At 43.7% G+C, this 20,666-nt stretch overlaps 1 protein-coding gene across 10 annotated transcripts in view; it reads right to left on the reverse strand.

Moving 5' to 3' along the window:
• MTM1 (myotubularin 1) overlaps nt 1-20,666 on the reverse strand; it is a 98,597-nt gene that overhangs the window by 59,940 nt on the left and 17,991 nt on the right. For 4 of the 10 annotated variants that reach the window (XM_073798773.1, XM_033849262.2, XM_019939288.2 and 1 more), the window contains exons 2-5: nt 18,206-18,317; nt 13,063-13,135; nt 10,388-10,460; nt 8,619-8,713 (exon numbers count right to left, since the gene is read on the reverse strand). In XM_073798773.1, coding sequence (XP_073654874.1) covers nt 8,619-8,713; nt 10,388-10,460; nt 13,063-13,125 — 231 coding nt within the window. In that variant the 5' untranslated portion in view covers nt 13,126-13,135; nt 18,206-18,317. Of the gene's footprint in view, nt 1-8,618; nt 8,736-10,387; nt 10,461-13,062; nt 13,136-18,205; nt 18,318-20,666 lie in introns of all 10 variants that reach the window. The other 6 variants (XM_019939286.3, XM_073798774.1, XM_019939287.3 and 3 more) reach the window with 4 other exon arrangements.

A 20,666-nucleotide genomic window follows, 5' to 3' on the forward strand; every position in this document is an offset into this window, starting at 1 on the left:
ATGAAGAACGTAGGGGCAGGATGGGAATAAAGACACAGATCTACTAGAGAACGGACTTGAGGACATGGGGAGGGGGAAGGGTAAACTGTGACAAAGCGCGAGAGCGGCACGGACATATATACACTACCAAACGTAAGGTAGATAGCTAGTGGGAAGCAGCCGCATAGCACAGGGAGATCTGCTCGGTGGTTTGTGACCACCTAGAGGGGTGGGATAGGGAGGGAGGGAGGGAGGGAGACGCAAGAGGGAGGAGATATGAGGATGTATGTATATGTATAGCTGATTCACTTTGTTATAAAGCAGAAACTAACACACCATGGTAAAGCAATTATACTCCAATAAAGATGTTTTAAAAAATAGAAAAAAATAATAAAATAAAGTGAAAACTAATAAAAATAAACACCCTGGGTTTGACTGAGAATCAAGTACAGACATCCAGGAGGCAGCTGGAAATGCAGAAGTGGAAGATCCCAAAGGCCCCTCAAACTCAAAATGCCCAGAACGAAGCGCACGATGTTTCTCTCTCCAAACTACATCTTCCTCTCAGCGGCTGGCACTCCACCGTCCAGTGACAAAAGCTGGAAACCTACAAGTCATCCTTGACATTCCCTCTTCCACTAGCCTTAATCCAATCTCCATGTTTACTTCTTAAATCCATCTTGAATCTGTCCGCCTCTCTCCAATTCTACCAGCAACTTCTCTGGGCCACTGGAATAGACGCAGGGGTCTCTTTGCATCTACTTCTGCTCCCTTACAATCTGCCCACCGCACAGCAGCCCAGGTCATCTTCTACAGAAGTAACTCTGATGCTACCATCCCTCTGCTTAACCCATTTCCAAAGCTTCTCATTGCTCAACTCTAAAAACCTAAATCCTTAACGGGGTCTACAAGGCCTAGGTCATCTGGCCACTACCCACATCTCCTGTTCATCCCTTGCTGTTCTCCCAACCCCCAACCCAACCACACCATCACTTTTTCATGTCCCCTTTGGTCCCAGGTCCTCTCCTGTGCTGTTCTCTCAGCTTACTGTCTCCGACCCAGTCCACGCCAAGCATCTAGGGAACTGCCATTCATTCTTCAGACCATGGGTCAAGCATCATTTTCTCAGGACAATTTCCCGGGCTCCTCAAACGACCGCCCTCCTGTGCTGCTCCCAGGCAACACCTAGCAGAGCTTGTTGTTACACCCTGGTGTGATTATCTGACTCATGTCTGTCAGTCCCACCGGAACCAAAAGCTTCGTGAGGGCGACACCGTGTCTGTTGTGCATGCCACTCTATCCCAGTGCCTGGCACGGTGCTGGGCACACAGCAGGCTCTCAGACAGTGAATAAAGAATGAAAGGTCAGGTCTGGCGCTACAGAGTCGGAAAGCAACTGACAAGTGAGGAAGAAGAGGGCAAGGACAGGGGAGACAGACATTTAGGGGGTGGGAAGGAGAAATGAACTGCAATAAAGGCAAAGGGACGCACGGAGAAAAGGACAAAGAAAGCAGGAGTAACCAGCAATACCGACTGATCACTGCAGAGAAGGTAAAGAGCTGAGAGTCTCCCGAGGTCTACAGAATTGAGTGGTCAAAGAGGAGCTTTACCAGGGAGCATGAGCCAGACCCTGAGGGGTGAAGGAGTTAACAGTCCGGAAGCAGAAGCAGTGTGTGTGGACTCATTTTTTAAAAAGTCTAGCAAGGAAGGGGAAGAAAGAGGATAGTATTGTAGTATCAGGGTAGCAGGGATGCAAGAAGGTGTTTTAAAGTAAAGAGACTTGAGCGGGTCTGCGGGCTGGGGAGCCAATGAAAACCACACACGCAAGACACAGAGTAACTGGTGGGGCACTAGGGCTCCAGAGGGGCTAGAAGCAGAAAGGCTCCCTTTGTAAAAGACGACATCTAGTTCCTTCCTCTGAGATGGCAGAGGAGGAGGAAAAGAATTTATGGGAGCTCAGCGAGGATGACTTTTAACTTTGCAACAAAGCAAGAGATGAGGTCTGCAAAGGAGCTCAGAGGGGTCTGTCACTGGTGTGGTGGGGAATGTGATGAGAAGTCAATCTGAGATGGAGAGAATTGCCAAAGCAGCCACGAGCCCCTTTCTGAGGTCTGAAAGCCCGAACTTGTAGTGGAGCTAAATAATTACTTAAATCCACTGTGTGACTTTCAACAGGAGGGCTCAGTAGTGCACAGCCTCTCAAGCTTGGTGACTGGCAAATTGGGAATGGATGGCAACAAGGGGCAAGGGGACCTGGGGTATCAGCAGGGACTGTTTTAACCTGAAGATCTCAGTCGTCTTGCAGCAGCAAAATAAAGAGACGATTTAAGACTGAAATTTAAAAGAAAACCTATAGTACGGATCCTACGTTCCCACTGATGCTCCTACTTACAGACACTCTAGGATGTTTCATTATTATAGTCTTTTTAGCATTATTTCACCTCTTTTAAAATGAAAAAAGGTGCTAACTCCATTAGACGGAAGGAACTAGAAAAGGACAATGTTGAAAAGTTCCCAACGTATTTTTTTGAAAAGAAAAATACTACAGGAACCCTTTTTGTTCATGCTTGTTATAAAGTGGGAGGCAATACAGGTCTGCCACTCGTGTCAGATGCCCAGCTCTTGGGAGGCACAATACCTCGCACCTGCCCAATGCTCATTTCAGAACCAGATATTTGAGAGGCAGATACAAGGGCCATCCATCCACCTTGATTCTCCAAGTCCCATCTCCACACTGGTAAATCATCAAACAGCAAAGTCAACAGACCCCAGCCTGCTAGTCCCTCCCAGAAATACCTTTACCCAGTAAAAGTTAACATGTGTCCTGTCCTTAAAGAGGGTCTTGAATGGTATTCAAGAATCTTTAGGTAATACTCTGCCTAAAGAATGAAATCACTATGGTCCTACCTCTTACAGGAAACCCTAATGACAAATTTCTCCTTGAATTTAATCCAGGAAGAACATACTGTTTCCGACTGTCAGGTAATGAAAAGTGTATACACGACACGCTGCTCATCCCACCGGCAGCCCTAAGGGTTATCATCTGCTCATCTGTGCATCTCCGGAACTCCATCCTATTTTTAAAGAGGAGTTTGTGGAGTGACCGAGAGTGAGACCTAGGAACTTTCAGATGGTATCTACCGCTGATGGGGAGGGGAAAAGGATTTCTTCAGCTGGGGGGCAGATCCACAGATGTTTATGTTATTCTTTACAAACTTTCTGTGTTAAATATTTCAAAATAATTTTTTAAAAAGTGGGGGTGTGAATGGCAGAGATGGGTGGGGATGAATATGTGTGAGTTCTAGTGGAGAAAACAGCCAGGGCAGAGAAGCGGAGGGCCGGTTTAGGGAACAGTGAGTAGGGTACCTGTGCCAGCATGTGGGGTGCACAGAGGAGAGAGGTGGGGAGGCGACTCAGGGCTGAGCTGCAGAGGACCATGAACACTGAGGAATTTGAAATGAGGGAGGAAAGGAGCCACTGAGAGTTTCCAAGTGGGGGGCAGGGAGAATGTCTGTAAGAATGTCTGTGGGAGCCAGAGAGAACGCAGTGGGGAGAAGATGCCGGCAGGGACGGGACAATGAAGACTTCAGAGGAGAACGGAGGAGGGGGAGGAGGTGACTCCACGGTGACTAGAAGAAGAGTAGCACCATCAAGAGAAGCAAGAACACCCAACGAAGGAAGTGGCAAGGAGAAAAAGCAGGAGAGTTTTGGCTCGGCCGTGCACCTGGGGTGCCAGGTGGAAAGTCAAGGGATCTCCAGCAGGTAGTGGGAAAGGAGAAGCTGGGGCCCGAAGAAAGGTCGCTGCTAGAAAACCGGGAGCGGGCTGGGCGGACTAGGGAAGGGGCCGGGCGGTGGCTGCTTTGCCCGGCAGCTGCCGTCAGACGGGCTGAGTGCGTGGGCAAGAGCTCGGCAGGCCCTAAGGAGCTTTGCTGACACACAATGCTAACTGGAGAGAAGCGAGTGCAGCCGGGAAGTGGAGGAAGCCGTGGGGAGGATGAATAGAGAGAAGTGTGCTGAGGGCCTGGGAGCTGCAGAAGCTTCCACCAGGCAGTGGAAGGGGGATTGGAAGCAAGAGCAAGAGAGGGACCGTCTCCACAGCCTCTGTTCTCGCCGGGGCTCCCAGCCACCTCCCCATGACCACCCTCCGGGGCCTCTGTTCCTTCTTTATTTCACTGAACCTTGCAACATTTCACTCCCTTGTCCACTCCCTTCCTTCTAGAGATTTTGCTCTTCTCCCCACTTCCACCAAAGCCTTGTCTTACAAGCCTGTCCTCTGCTCTGACTGCGGCTTCTTCCTCTCCCCGCCCCGGAGAGCCGGGCCCCCCGAGGCTCCCTCCGCAGCCGCATCTCTGGTGGTCGTTTGGTCCCCTCAGGTAACCCTGTGGCTAGACCCGACTGTTACGGACACCCGTATGCCCATCACTTCAGCACCTTCAGACTCGTGTTTCCAATGGCTCCTGAGCCATTTCCACTTCGCACTCAGCAGCTGTAAGTCTGCACATTCAGACTTGTCTCCCGGGGCCTCAGCTCCAACCCACTCCTCCTGTGATGTCTATTTCCACGAATGAGAGCAGCTGCAACCACTCAAGCCCAAAACCACAGGGATCACTGTCGACTCGAGTCTTCCCTTCGACTCCCAACTCCAAATGCCACCCAGATCCTCCTGCCTGGCTCACGGCTGTTCCCTCCTTTCTACTGCAGCGTGGGCTGGATTAGGACCTGCTCGCCTGGAAAACGGAGAGCACTTCCTGGATGGTCTCCCTGCCTCCAGTCTCCCCCTCCCCCAATCTGTCACACACGCTGCGACCCGACCTCCCTTCCTGCAATGCATGTGTCGTTCCCCACGTGACACGCACACTGCTGAATGGTGACTGATGACATGCTAGAGGCTGGCGAGGCTTCCAGCTTCGTCTCCTCCCTTCCCCTCCACACTCCCTCTCCGGCACGTCCCTCCGCCGCTGCCGCAGTATACAGGGCCCCTCCATAGCCCTAGACCCGCGACGCGCAAAAGCGCCCTGTGGAGCCTCCTCCCTCCCGCCCTCCTGTCCAGGAAACGGTCCCCGTTCTTCGAGACTTGGTTGGAACATCACCTCCTCTACAAGGCATTCTGTGACTCAGCGTAGAGTTAACCCGCCTCTCCCTTGTAACCTCATGGAACGATGTACCCGCCGTGGGCTCTGCCACACTGCACCACACGTGCTCATCTCCGTGTCGCGCACCCGGCACCGTGGCACTCACCCGGGCGCTCAGTGAGTGTTCCTGGGATATGGATACGGCCGCATGAATGAACAAAGGGTTAATCTGTCTTTCTCACCCACCACAGCGCCTGAGCCCGAAGTATTCCTGCCTGCGAGGGAAACTGGAAGCCGTCTTGCCCCCGGGGAGTCCACAGATGACAGAGTATTACAGGCCTAAATAGCCCCACTGGAGTCACGAGATCGAACGCAAGCCAAACCCCTCAAGGTCAAAAGGCGGCTATGGGATTTCTCAACACCAAACGCAACGGTGGTGTTCGGGACCACCAGGTCTCGCCACTAGTGAAGGCCAGAGAGCGTGACAAATAAATACGGCTGAATTCCTTCCCTGCCACATGCCACGCTCCATCCTAGGCCTCACGGCTCGGCGGCGAACAGACACAAAGCATCCCTGGCCTCGGTCAGACGGGAACGAGGCAAAGCACTGAAATATCCAAAATAGGAGGCAGTGGCAAGTGCTCAGGAGAAACAAACAAACATGAAAGGGGGAGAGGAGGAGGGGGAGGGGGTTGGGACCTTTAGAGCCGGTGGGCAGGGTAAGTTTCCCAGCAATAAGTGTGAACATGGGGACATGAACACAGAGAAGGAGTGAGGCCTTCGGCGGAAGATGGCGAAGCCTCCAGGGAGGACATGATTTTTGAGGTGGGTTCTGAGGGACGAGAGGGCATCCAAGCCCAGTGAACACAGCCCAGAAGGGCCTCAGGTGCTGGGAAGGGGGCCGGGGCTTTGTGCAGCTGGACAACAGCACGGGGAGAAGCAGTGTGAGTCGAGGCAAGGGAAGTCAGAAGGATTTTTCTGCCACACGAAGGAGAGTGGATTTTATGCTGCGGGCAATGGGGATCCAACAAGAGTTTTCAGACTGCAAAGTACGCTGCTCAGAGTGGAGGTGGGGAGACCCCAAAGGATGCCCAGGGGAAGAAGGCCGCATGACAGTCCAAGGACCACGGTGCGTCTACTGCCCGGGACATCAGGGGCAGGGAGCCTGCCCTTGACACCTGACGAAACAGGACAGCTGACTCCCGAGGCAGGCCGTGCTCCCACTGCAGTGTTTACATACCTGAACCACACAGGTGTCCGCTTCAAAAGGCCAGTGAGATGGCGGCTCTTTGTCAAACACATGAGAAACATTCACATTTTGCAGCAGAATCCACAATTAATGTTCTTATTTGGGACTTTGAGATACACTATGATGACTGTGTTTTGAGGCTTCTGCATAACCACCCAATGGCTTGCTTTATATGATGTTTTCTGCCATGAACTGCTTGTTTTTAAACTTGGACTAAACGATGTGGCCAATTGGTCAAAATATTTATGTAAAACTTGGTAGAAGAAGAAAACGATTAGCAGTCAGCGTCAAATGGGCATTTTATTCACCCACTCCACGCTAACCCCTGGCCTCTGGAGTGCTGTATGAAAACGAAATAAATAAAGCTGGCCAAGTGTCGCCCAATTACAAAAGTAATGTATGCTCACGCCAAGTGGGAGGAGGAAAACAAAAGCATACGTAATTCCACCGTCCAACTATCGCAAGTACTAAACCTTTTGGTGTATTTCTTTCTGGCCTCTTTTCGACAGATAGTTTTTGTTTGGTCTCCACAGTTGAGATCACAGAACAGACACAATCTTGTCACGGCACCGCAGTTTAAATAATTTCCCCAGTTCATCACCAGTGACAGCACGAAATGGAACCGGGCATGTGCGGCTGGTCAACAACTTGCTCTAATTCGATTTTTGATGATTCTCGCATATATTAGCACAAAGTCTCTCAGTGTGTCCCAATTTGACACTTGGAAGCTGTACCAAACGAGTCTCACTTTGGCTGGCCGTATTGTATTGTATAGTACAGTATAGTATTATATAATGTTATATTATACTTTTGTTCGTTCAGCCTACAGGTATGTTAACTTTTTAACCAATCCCATCCAATTACTGGATCAAATAAACTTGAGCCCCTGTAAAGACAGACCTCTTCCATCCTTCACCGATACAACTGGCTTTTATGAAGTAACTATTAGCTACGCTCAATTTTACATTAGTGGCTTCACTCCAGTATCTTAGCCGATTAAGACTGCTTCAAACCCCTTCCCCTTCCCTTTAACCCCCTTCCAAGTTAAAGGCTTGATACCAGTTACACAGTCTGTCAATAATACTCCCAACGGGTTTCTTTCTTTCCTGGGTACGTAATCATCTGTTCAAATGATAAATTCTACAGTTGTTGCCAACTGTTGCCAAGGGTTGACAACCAGCTCACTGCTCTGTTAATTTCCAGAATCTTCTTTCACATTCTGGAAAACTAAAACATTTGTTCAGCTCCAGTCTTGCTTAGAAGCCTGAAGAGAGTCACATAAGTAAAATGCCCAATCTCAGGCCCATGGGGGTCTAGGAACACTACAGAAGTGGGCTCCCACAGCTAAGGCAATAACAGTAATAAACAGCATTTTTCAGAATTCGGACACAAAGATGAACATAACTTTTTAAAAATCCAAAGGTGCAAACTAATCTAGATTAGAAGAAACTCTGAGGTAAAAAGCAGTCAAACAAAAGCTAGATTCCCCCAACACTCCCAACATCTCCTGCGTTTAAGCTGATGTTGGGCTCCTCTTCCACGTGCCCCGGCCCTATTTATCCCTCCTCCATCCAGCCCATCAAAAATACAGCTGCCCCTTCAGGCTGGCCTGGGCAACGGCAACCCACCACAGGCCCTTCTGGGACAGCCTCAGCAGCTGTTCGTTCTTTCTTTCCCTTCTGGAGCATCTCGTCTCCATCACGTTGTCCCATCGATGGACAATTCGTTGAAATACCATGGCAAACATCTTATGGCCACGGAATGAGAAGGTAGAGTGGCACTAAGCCACAGCATAGTCATCCTAGTTCTAAACTGCTACCTGGTGTTCTGTAATTGAACACTTGGAAAGTTCTAAAGCAGTGGGCCTTAACAAGGGATTCACATCAGATTCACACAGATCAGCATCCTCATCTGTGATGTTTTAAAAAATGACCGCTGTGCCTGGACCGCAAGCCTGAACGTTCGGATGCAGTACGTCATGGCATCTGTAGTGGCTGCTAAGCGCCGCAAGTGGCTCTCATCGGTGCTTCTGGTAAAGAACCACTGTTCTACACCTAACTAACTTCTCCAAACTAGCAAATGGGTACAGTTACAAAACTCCCCTCCCCAGATTATCAAGGACAAAACTTATTTTAATTCACTCTATTCCTACATAAGCAGGTGTTAGTGTTAAATGAGCTTTGCAAAAGCCAAAAATTGAGAAGCAACTATACCCCCGTGTTAATCTGACCCACAGTCAATGTTGCGAGGTAGAAGAGAAACAGTTTAGCATTATCTTTAACAGTTAGGGTCATCTTTATGGTCTTAGATTCTACTTACCGTTTCCAAACTTCTTAAATAAAGACGATAATTTGTGATGTAAACTCTTCCCTTAATGGGGCCATTGAAAGGACATATGTAAATAACTTCTTTGTCTATTAAGATAAAAAAAGTACCCTAAAATAATGGAAATATATACCAAGATACACAACAAATGGCACTAATTTAATAAAACTATTTGGCTAAGAATAACTACAATAAAAAAAAAGTCACTGAAAAGGTCTAAAGCAAGCACTGGCAATGCTTCCACATTACCATGCTAGGTCGAATGGGGCTGCCACTACCTAGGGACAAGGTGAGAACAGCTGGAGAGCAGAAGTGAAAGAGGGTACTGACGCTGCTACCCTCAGGTGGTTGTCAAGGTAACTCGTGAACTGCAGACTTCAACCAGAGGATGGCAATTCACGTAGGACAGTCTCACAGACTCACCACCAGATCGGCTTTGAGGTCTACAAACCTCTAACCACACAGAACATCATGATGTTTTTAATAAATGAGTGTCAGCGGTAGAAATGTTTAGATAGTCTATTCTTCCTCTTTTAATAGGCCAGAGAAGAGTGGAGCTAGATTCATTTCACATATTAAGTGAGATGAAACAGATGGCCAAGAAATTAGTACATCTTTGGTAGAATCAAACATAAGGAGAAACTAAATCAGGAGAGTTGAGTTGTTATAATAAAATATATCTTTGTCTTATCTTTCAAGGATGTCCTTGAATGTGTTAATGGCATTTGTTTATTTATCTATTTATTTATTCATAGTAATTTTGAAATCCCTTTCTCCTCAGGTGCTAAATGAAGAGTACCCAGTAAGGCTATTTCATGCTCATTCAGTCGGTTAGTACCTCAGTGAAGGTGCTGGCACTGATACAGAGCACCAAAACTTTACGAATGAAGACCATCAAAAGTAAGCTATCCTCTTTGTTCTTATCCAGAAATTGGGATGGACACACGCCACCGGTTTCCTTTTCAAGACTAGGATCACGTGTGCAAGTCCGTGGACATGGACTAGTTTCTCATGGTGCATGGCTAACTCATTCACACAGGTACCACGTCTATGACCTTAATCTGATTAGCACCATGCTTTCAGCCATTTAAGCTAAACAACCCAGATCTTAGTCAATAAAACGAAAGGTTCTCTGAAACAATGGTAACTGTATCATCACCAAATGGGAATCTGAGAGGGGGATGTCGACTCTAATAAAAAATGTGAATGCCCACAACATGAGCACTTCGCTTAGAAGCTGTCAGGTGCTTCTGGATTGTTAAGCCAGAACGATCTAGTCTTTCCGAAGTAGATACCTTCCTCGTAATATGAATTTATAATGAAGAAAATAAGCCAACAATCAGAATGTGACATCAACATAACTCACTTCGGCTATCTGGCAAATCAAAGGTATTTTAAACCACTGTGGTCTCCTATATTTCAAAGAAGACAATACTTGGACTTTAAGCCTCTGAGTTGAGGCATTTTAAAGCATACATCATAGACGGGAAAACCTTAATACCATTTTGTTCTTATCACCTCAAACCATAAGAGCTTAGAGCTCCAATAAGAGACTTTCAAGAGCTAATCCACATTTCTTTTCCAAAATAATTCTGTCTTTGGTACAGAGGAAAAAAATATCACTATCCCGGAGAGCGTGAAGCTCTTGAGAGAACTCTTTGATCAAGAAATGTAACTTCTAAAGAGTCCGTGGGATTGAAGCCACCTGACCCTGCTGGACCTCTCATCAATGTACGAAAATCCTAACTTCACAGGCTCCTTACCAGTGATGCGGGTTTCTCCTGGAAGTCGAGGAAGAGCCTCACCGATATCCCGATTAACTCCATCCCTAGAAGTCTGGAAACAAAATGCTGCCATCAGGAGTAATGACATTACATTTGCATAGGATTTTGAGCAACCAAACAGAGATATCGTTTTCAAAGAAAAAAATTAGAGAAATAGTGACCATTACAGAAAATTGGCACAGAAAATCCAAACGACTAAAAACTAAACTTAGCATTCAACATTCATTAGCTGTGTTAACTTTCAGTCTGTAAATAACATTAGCACGCTTTTCAATGATATTAATTAAACACCCCTTCCAAGCAATTTATAGTTAACAGTGTTCAGGAAAGTGATAAAAAGTAAATATTAAGTGTATTCTATAGGTACACATATACTGTGGCAGCTTTTTTTTCATATTAAGTATTTAGTCCTATTTTGTTGAGAGAAGGAATGAAAACTTGATTTCAATAGGGCCTTAACTGAGCAACAGTAATTACAGCATCTTCTCACGACACCAGAAAATACCAGTTACTACACACTGGGTTTCCTATTTTATTGAGATCTTTCTTCATGTAGGTGACTAGATAAGAGGACGGGGTGGCCTGTCATTGAACTTTTGAGCCAACAGGGGCCTTGGGAACCATCTACGCACAGATTCTTCGCGTGACTTTACTGCGTCTCTAGGCCTGGCTCCCCACGCATGGTCCTCGTTCAATCACCGCAGCCGCTCTGCCAGACAGGCAAAGCATTAGCCACTAAAAGTGAAGGTGAGTTCTGAGAGGCTCATTTGCCATGTGACTTGGATGCCTGGGAAAGGAGTCTTTCAATCTATTCAGCCGCCCCAGCGGATCAGTGCCAGGCACATCACTAACATCTGTTTGGGCAAAAGGTTTTTTCATCGCTGTTTTTCATTCATTTTTTTCTAGTCGTTTTCCAAAGTCACGCTGCAATTATTTCATGTGTGAAGCTAGTAATCCTTGCCTCAAAGGAGTTTCGTGAATATTAAGTGAAACAAACTACACAAGCACACTTCTGAGAATTACCAAGGGCTACGCAAATGTAAAGTATTCTGAAACAAGAGAAACGTGGCTTGTGTATTTAGGTGAGAGATAAGCTGTCAAAGAGGGGGGCTCTGCTGGATTTTTAATGGTTTTAGTCTTTTTATTCAGGTACAAAGTGAAAATTCCTAGCTAATTTTCAACATGTTTTAGTGCTTGTAAGCTAAGCATTTTATAAATCAGAGGGTAAGGCAAACTGTCCCCAGCCAGGAATGCCTTCTTCAACGAGGAGCAAAAACCGCACGTTTTATATAAACGATAAGACTGCAAAGAAATTATCATCCTCCTTTAACACTGCCTCAAACTAAAAACAAGTATAACGAGCAAATTTAATATTCATACAGCCTTTAAATACCACAGTTCTGGGTCAGGAGAAGAAAGCGTAATTCAGCCACAACATAAGGGAAACAAATGTCTATTAACACAGGAAAACATGGGATTAACAGATGTACTTTCACAGTAGAGTAACGTTACACAAGGACTTACAATTACCTTCTTGAAGTTACTCTTGTGTTTAGAACTGATCCTTGTACCATAACAATACTAAAATACAATAAAGACTTTTATAATGGGGGGATGAAAAGGTCCTTACAAACATGACACAAAAAGCAGAAAATATAAGAAAAGACTGATGATGTGGTTACATAAAAATTTAAACCTCTGTATTCCAAAATCCAAACACATAAATATAATTAAAAGGCTAACAGTAAACTAGGAAAAAGTCTTATATGTTATTATGATATGTATTATAAAGAATAATATATATTACTAAGAGTTGATCATCATAATTTATAAAGAACGCTTATAAGTCAACAGAAAAGGATACCCCAAACACCCCAAAACACAAATAGGCAAAGGACACAGACAGCCACTTCACAAAACAATTACAAATGGACAAGAAATACACCTTTAAAACAAAACAAAACCAAAAAAAGGTACCCTTGTTAGTACTCAGGGAAATACAAATTAAAAGACACTAGTTGGCTCCCTTCTGATTGCTTGGGTAACTCTCTACACTGCTTGTGGATGTGTAAATGAATCTCTCTGGCGGATAATCAGTAATATGCATCAAAAGCCTTAAAGGGCCACGAATAAAGCTTATTTAAAATTCCTCCCTTCCAATAGTTGTTCCAATATCTCCCTCTAATTACACAATTTCTCCTTGACACTTGGAACCATTTTCTGTTAATGCTGTATTTGTTTTGGTCCTATAACTCTTTTATCCTCATAATTAGAAAATAACACCAATATTTAGGAAGGTGTTAACAGCCTGTTCAGCGGGCCCTGGCTTCCAATCTCTCCTTCAGAAAGCTTTCAGGGGCAAGAGATTGCCTAGTATCTTAAATGTAACACTGGAAGTAGTTCACAAGTCAGAGGTTCTCAAAAATGAAGTTATGTGAAAGGATTTACAAACAAAACTCACTGAACACACATAAGATAATCAGTCTTTTACTGAACAAGGCGGGTTAATGAAACCACATGTATCACAGAATTTACATTATGTGAATAAATAATGAAATTAATAATTCAAGAAACCCAGAATGAGCACCTAATATTCAAATACGAAAGGAGAAATGAGAGAAGGAGGCACAGATAAATCTGAAAACTCAACTTACCCTCTTAATAGACTCATTCTCCAAGGAGTGTGAATTATATTTAGAAGTCGGTGCAGAGGCCATACTGGAAACTCTACCAAGAAAGACAACATTCAGTATCAATGGAATTGTATGCAATTTCAAACATACTGCAATTGAGAACAAGCAGGAGTACGCTTGACAAGCCCTGTTTCCCTCGTAGTCTCCAGTGGGAATGAGACACACGAAGTATCAACCACAACACAGCTCATGGGAAAGAGCTCCGATGAAGGTGCAGGGAACCGTGGAGGACCAGAGAAGGGGGAGCTCAGCAGAAGACACCACACATGTTCCCGGAATTTTTATTCCTAGCCTTCAAACTGTCATGGGAGAAAACTTAATGTTCACTAATTGTGCAACAGGCTTCAAATTTCCACATTTCTTAATTTTTAAAGACAGTTAAGAGGCAGCCAGGCGGAGTGATAAAAAGGGGAGACTGCTGAACTCACTCTTCTTTCCCCTTTAATAATTCTGTTTTCTCTAAATTAAGGCAAGTTAAAGTGGCATGGATTTGATGGAAATCAAATTAGGAAGATTTGATTTAATCAGCATTTTCTAGGGAAAGTATATACTTCATTTAAATAAGGCTTATTCATCACAATTCAGACATAAATGAAACCATCATATTCGGAATACATACAATACCTTGGTAACCCAGGGGTTTATTTAGACTTTTGAAGATGATAGCAACAACAGGAAACTAAGTAGTGCTTTGGTTATTTTATTTATCAAAGTTAATGACACCGAGAGAGACATACGAAGTCACTGGTGGTTAAACCACATCCAATTCAGCAGGTGACTGTGGATATTTATAGGATCTTTTTTGCCAGGCTCATTAAAAGACCAACCACTCACTAACAAAATATGCCACGGAAAATATCACTACCCCTTGGAACAAAACCTAGTGACTTGATAGCTGTGCACTGCTGTTCAATGTCCTTAAGTAAGGCCTGAGAGGTGAAAGAAGATGCAGATGAGGGTACCCATCAGGACAAAGAGGCAGCAAGATGGCCAGGTGAGAACAATCTTACAAGATTAGCACCGCCAGGCTTCCTCCACCAGAGCTCAGCTCTCCAAGGGCAAGACTGGGGGTCCATTTGGGTCAAGGTTATCTCCTGGCACACGATGACACTCATAACTATTTGATGAACGAATGACTGATTATGTGCAAAACACACACTATTGTGAAACATGATGATGCTCTGAGCTTGTGTATCAGTTCACCAAATCCCAGAACACTGGAACTAGGAAACTACTGCAGAGGCTTAAACATGAACACTTAGGGCAAAATAAAATACTTCTTTATAGAAAGGAATACTAAACTTAAAAGACCTGAAACTATTAAGAGGTAGCACGATCTAAAATTAGAAATAACTTTTTAAAAAAGATTAATGAATAACTCTAGAATGAATTAAATGCAGACAAAATAGTTCAGACAATACAGCCTTGGAAAAAACCTCTCTAATCGTAAATTCAAATCCAGTCAAATAACCCATTATTCTCTGAGACAGCAGAATGGATGAGATGGACTGGATAGAGCAAGTCAGATGTTTCTGCCCTGAAATTATTCTACTGACTAAACAATATTACATATTTGGGGGATTTTCATCAGGAACGGATATAGAATTACTTTTAGTAATCAGATGCTATAATATTTAAAACATTTTTATCGTATAAGTCAATGTCTTCAAACACATGTTAAGTTATTACTGTCAAGTCAACATAAGACATTTCAAATGCTGGGTTATATAATCGACTCAGTCTTCACGGTCCTGTTTATAAACCATAAAAGAAAGATGAGTCTTCCTGTTTTCATCAATCCTCATTTAAAAACTTCAATTTAAAATGAACTAAATAGGGACTTCCCTGGTGGTCCAGTGGCTAGGACTCCGTGCTCCCAATACAGGGGGCCTGGGTTCAATCCCTGGTCAGGGAACTACAGCCCGCATGCCACAACTAAGAGTTCGCATACTGCAATTAAAGATCCCGCACACCGCAACTAAGACCTGGCGCAGCCAAATAAATAAATATTTTTTCAACATAAATAACATGAACTAAATTTAACAGAGGGAGGTCCTCCTTTTCCCCTTATTTTTAACTATCTGATTGAGCTATAACTCACCTACTATATAACACACCCCTTTCAAGTGAACAATTGAACAGTTTTAAGTATATCTGTAGAATTGTACAACTATCACCACAATTGGTTTTAGAACATTTTCATCACTTCCCCCCCAAAACCCCATACCCATTAGTAATCATTTATCACTCCCCATTCCCCCAGCCCCTATCACATATTTGCTTTCTATCTCTATAGATTTACCCATTCTGGATATTTCATATAAACAGAATCCAATAGTATGCAGTCTTTATGTCTAAAGCCCTCATTTTTAGAGTTACCCTAGAAGACGCTACTATTAAAAGCTGGATTGAGTACAAAGCTGAGAAATCCAAGGGTCTGGGTAACATGGGTTAGTTCCATGATGAGGTTTGCTTTCAAATGTCACCAGTGAGCCTCTCTTTGTTGAAAGGTTGCAACAGACCCTTGAAATGTACAGGAGCTGGAGCAGCATGACACTGAACAGCACAGGTACTGAGCCGACTCCATTCAAATCCCGACTGTGCAATTCACTATTTGACCTTGGGTAGATTATTTCACTTCTCTGGGTTTCGGTTGCTATTATCTCTATCTTACTACAGCATAGTTGGGCAAAATGAAGTAATACACATGAAGGGCTTAGAACAGTACATGACATATTTGCTAACAAATTATTAGCATCCTTTTCAATAATGAAATGATAATAACTGAATGCTGACGCCACAACCAATTCTTCTACAAATTAGGTCTGACCCTAGAAATACTAGGAAGAAAGTTAACTACCACAGGGACAGTGCATGGCCAGTGGTGATCTAGCTATATAAAGCTTCTCTTGAGAAAGTACATGGAGAGACTTCCTTGGTGGCACAGTGGTTAAGAATCCGCCTGCCAATGCAAGAGGACAGGGGTTCGAGCCCTGGTCTGGGAAGATCCCACATACTGCGGAGCAACTAAGCCCGTGCACCACAGCAACTGAGCCTGCACTCCAGAGCCCACGAGCCACAACTACTGAGCCCGCGTGCCACAACTACTGAAGCCCACGCACCTAGAGCCCGTGCTCCGCAACAAGAGAAGCCACCGCAATGAGAAATCTGCACACCACAATAGAGTAGCCCCCGCTCGCCGCAACTAGAGAAAGCCCGCGTGCAGCAACGAAGACCCAACGCAGCCAAAGATAAATAAATAAATAAATTTATATTAAAAAATAAAGTACATGGAAATACTGTCTCATTTGGACCCTGTGCAGAGTTGTAGAAAACGTACTAGATGGGTGAGTGCAGGCCCTGAGCTGTCTCTAATATCCATATCTTCATCTATAAAATATCTCTGTTGGTCTAAATGGCGTTCAATAATAATTAGAAGCTATAGTAAAGTTTACAAAAGTCAGCTACCCTTTTGGTTATAGTGTATTTTGCCCCAAACCCCTAAAGATCAAGCTTCAATCCTTTTTATTTTAAAAAACATTGAATTTGGGCTACCTTGGCTTTAAAGTGAAAACTGAAACTTAATTCCCTATATATATGCTAATTTCAGGAATCTAACCAAAGGTAGACTCCTATCTTTTTTGATCCTGAAAAAAACTTTTGTGATGATTTAAGCCCAGTCTTCTCCTATTACTGAGAAGATGGCAGGAAAGCCTAGAGAGGGTACTATGACAAGACCCCAGCGTTGAGTCAGTGGCAGGACCAGCTCTAGCTGACACCTCCTAACAGGGCAGTATCCTTTCCATCCAGGGAAAAGTGAGTCCAAGTGATCTCTATTTTTCAAGAAACCAGGTTGGATGAGACTGGTCCCAGTCTCAGTAGAGAAGGAGTTTTAGAGTAAGAAACATAGCTAGGAAAACTCATCTAGGCAAGCAATCTCTGAGACCCCCCACACACAACCCCTTCAAATAAAGCTACATAAAGGTGGCATTATTTAAAAAATCAAATTTTAAAGTTACAGCATGGCCTCAATTGTGTCTCTCTTTAAATTCAAGCCAACTAACCTCAATGGTCTCATGGTATCTCCCTCTGTCCCTCCGTGTCCCTTCACCTCTCTTCCCCCCTCCCTCTGTCTGTCTCCTTCCTCTCTTTCTCTCTCTGCCCCTCTCTCTCCCTCTGTCTCCTTTCCCTACCACTTACCACCTTCCAGATAACCTGTTGTTACTGTCCACCCTCCACACCAGAATAAAAGCTCCCACCAGAATACAAGCCCCTACCAGAATACGAGCCCCCAGCAGATGAGGATTCTGGTCTGTTTTACTTAATGCTGCAGTTACAGCACCTGGTACAGTGCCTGGCACCCAGTTGGTACTTAATAGATATCCATTAAATGAATGAATGAACTGGGCTTTAATAAAGACTCAGCCAAAAAACTTAACTGTTGTTTGCCCGATATTTCACTTAAGTCAGAAATTTATGCAAGCTTAAAAAAAGGGTAAAACCAATCCTTGGCTAATCAAGATGCTCAAGGCACCATAGCTCCGCACAGCAGAATGGCATTAACTTCTGGCGCCTTGAAGCACCATAAGGAACTTGCACCAAAAAGAACTACCATCCTGCACTACAGACTTTACAATGGAATAGATATTTCAAATTAAGGTACAAAGACCTCTTCCCCCACGCCCTTCTTCCAGACTAAGAAACCGCTCCCCTCTCCGTTGCATATGAAAAATAGGATTTCACAAAACACCTGCGGCAGACGTAACTATAAACACTCTCAAATAAATAAGGACCATTTTTACCCTTACCGGAAACATCTAAAAGCAGTAGAATTAGAAAATAAATTTGACATCCACCTCATTGGGCCTTTGCAAGCAAAATCTAAACTCCAAGGGGAGCTCAGTGGCCATGGTCACCGATTTGCAATCGATGGCCCTTGATTAGGGGTTTTCCCACACTTTCTGTGTACAAACAGTGAGGAAAGGCACACAGGCCTTCCTCTTTGGATTTTACTCGCTGTGCTTTCTTACTCTGTGTTGCTGTTTAAATGAAGCTTACGGGTGATCTCTCTCTGGAGGCTCCCTTGAGAGCTGTGGGAACCTACCCAGTCTGCAAACCGACTTCGAAAGGCTGCCAGCGAGCAAGAAGTCCTGCACAAGCAGCCTCTGAATCCAGAATTCCAGGTCTTTCGAAGGGAGCTTTCTTTACTTGGAAGTCTGTTTTGAAAAAAATGTGAAATACTCAGGGCAGAGCTGCTCAGTACTCCCAGACCCAATGCTCCCCTTATTATAAAACAAAGTTGTGCAAAGCCCCTTTGGCTAGCCTGCAATGAAAGTCAAGGATATTATCAAACCAACCACAATTTTAAAAATCAGCAATATAATGCCTGTGCTCCAGGATGAAGGAGAAATATAATAAAAGGACAGTGATTTATAATAACGTATTTTTCAATACAAATTACACTAAAAACAAAAACACCCCCCGTTTCCAATTTGGCCTCTAGGGGGAGTATCGCCCCCAGTGAGAACCACTCGCAAAGAGAGTTCTGTTCTGCACCTGAATGCCCAGAAACACGGGATCTACAAGACTAACTTGTGCTGACTTTTGCAATAAAAGGAATCCAAGTCAGAAAAAAAAAAGTAAAGCTGTCACTGTTTGCAGATGACATGATACTATACATAGAGAATCCTAAAGACGCTACCAGAAAACTACTAGAGCTAATCAATGAATTTGGTAAAGTAGCAGGATACAAAATTAATGCTCAGAAATCTCTGGCATTCCTATACACTAATGATGAAAAATCTGAAAATGAAATTAAGAAAACACTCCCATTTACCACTGCAACAAAAAGAATAAAATATCTAGGAATAAACCTACCTAAGGAGACAAAAGACCTGTATGCAGAAAATCATAAGACACTGATGAAAGAAATTAAAGATGATGCTAATAGATGGAGAGATATACCATGTTCTTGGATTGGAAGAATCAACATTGGGAAAATGACTCTACTACCCAAAGCAATCTACAGATTCAATGCAATCCCTATCAAACTACCACTGGCAGTTTTCACAGAACTAGAACAAAAAATTTCACAATTTGTATGGAAACACAAAAGACCCCGAATAGCCAAAACAATCTTGAGAACGAAAAATGGAGCTGGAGGAATCAGGCTCCCTGACTTCAGACTATACTACAAAGCTACAGTAATCAGGACAGTATGGTACTGGCACAAAAACAGAAATATAGATCAATGGAACAGGATAGAAAGTCCAGAGATAAACCCACGCACATCTGGTCACCTTATCTTTGATAAAGGAGGCAAGGATATACAGTGGAGAAAGGACAGCCTCTTCAATAAGTGGTGCTGGGAAAACTGGACAGGTACATGTAAAAGTATGAGATTAGAACACTCCCTAACACCATACACAAAAATAAGCTCAAAATGGATTAAAGATCTAAACGTAAGGCCAGACACTATCAAACTCTTAGAGGAAGACATAGGCAGAACAGTCTATGACATAAATCACAGCAAGATCCTTTTTGACCCACCTCCTAGAGAAATGCAAATAAAAACAAAAATAAACAAATGGGACCTAATGAAACTTCAAAGCTTTTGCACAGCAAAGGAAACCATAAACAAGACCAAAAGACAACCCTCAGAATGGGAGAAACTATTTGCAAATGAAGCAACTGACAAAGGATTAATCTCCAAAAGTTACAAGCAGCTCATGCAGCTCAATATCAAAAAAACAAACAACCCAATCCAAAAATGGGCAGAAGACCTAAATAGACATTTCTCCAAAGAAGATATACATATTGCCAACAAACACATGAAAGAATGCTCAACATCATTAATCATTAGAGAAATGCAAATCAAAACTACAATGAGATATCATCTCACACCGGTCAGAATGGCCATCATCAAAAAATCTAGAAACAATAAATGCTGGAGAGGGTGTGGAGAAAAGGGAACACTCTTGCACTGCTGGTGGGAATGTAAATTGATACAGCACCTATGGAAAACAGTATGGAGGTTCGTTAAAAAACTACAAATAGAACTACCATACGACCCAGCAATCCCACTACTGAGCATATACTCCGAGAAAACCATAATTCAAAAAGAGTCATGTACCAAAATGTTCATTGCAGCTCTATTTACAATAGCATGGAGATGGAAGCAACCTAAGTGTCCATCATTGGATGAATGGATAAAGAAGATGTTGCGCATATATACAATGGAATATTACTCAGCCATAAAAAGAAACGAAATTGAGTTATTTGTAGTGAGGTGGATGGACCTAGAGTCTGTCATACAGAGTGAAGTAAGTCAGAAAGAGAAAGACAAATACCATATGCTAACACATATATATGGAATCTAAGGGGAAAAAAAAAGGTCATGAAGAACCTAGGGGTAAGATGGGAATAAAGACACAGACCTACTAGAGAATGGACTTGAGGACATGGGGAGGGGGAAGGGTAAGCTGTGACGAAGTGAGAGAGTGGCATGGACATATATACACTACCAAACGTAAAATAGATAGCTAGTGGGAAGCAGCCGCATAGCT

This window comes from Tursiops truncatus, chromosome X, assembly GCF_011762595.2.
Source record: "Tursiops truncatus isolate mTurTru1 chromosome X, mTurTru1.mat.Y, whole genome shotgun sequence".
NCBI lineage: Eukaryota > Metazoa > Chordata > Mammalia > Artiodactyla > Delphinidae > Tursiops > Tursiops truncatus.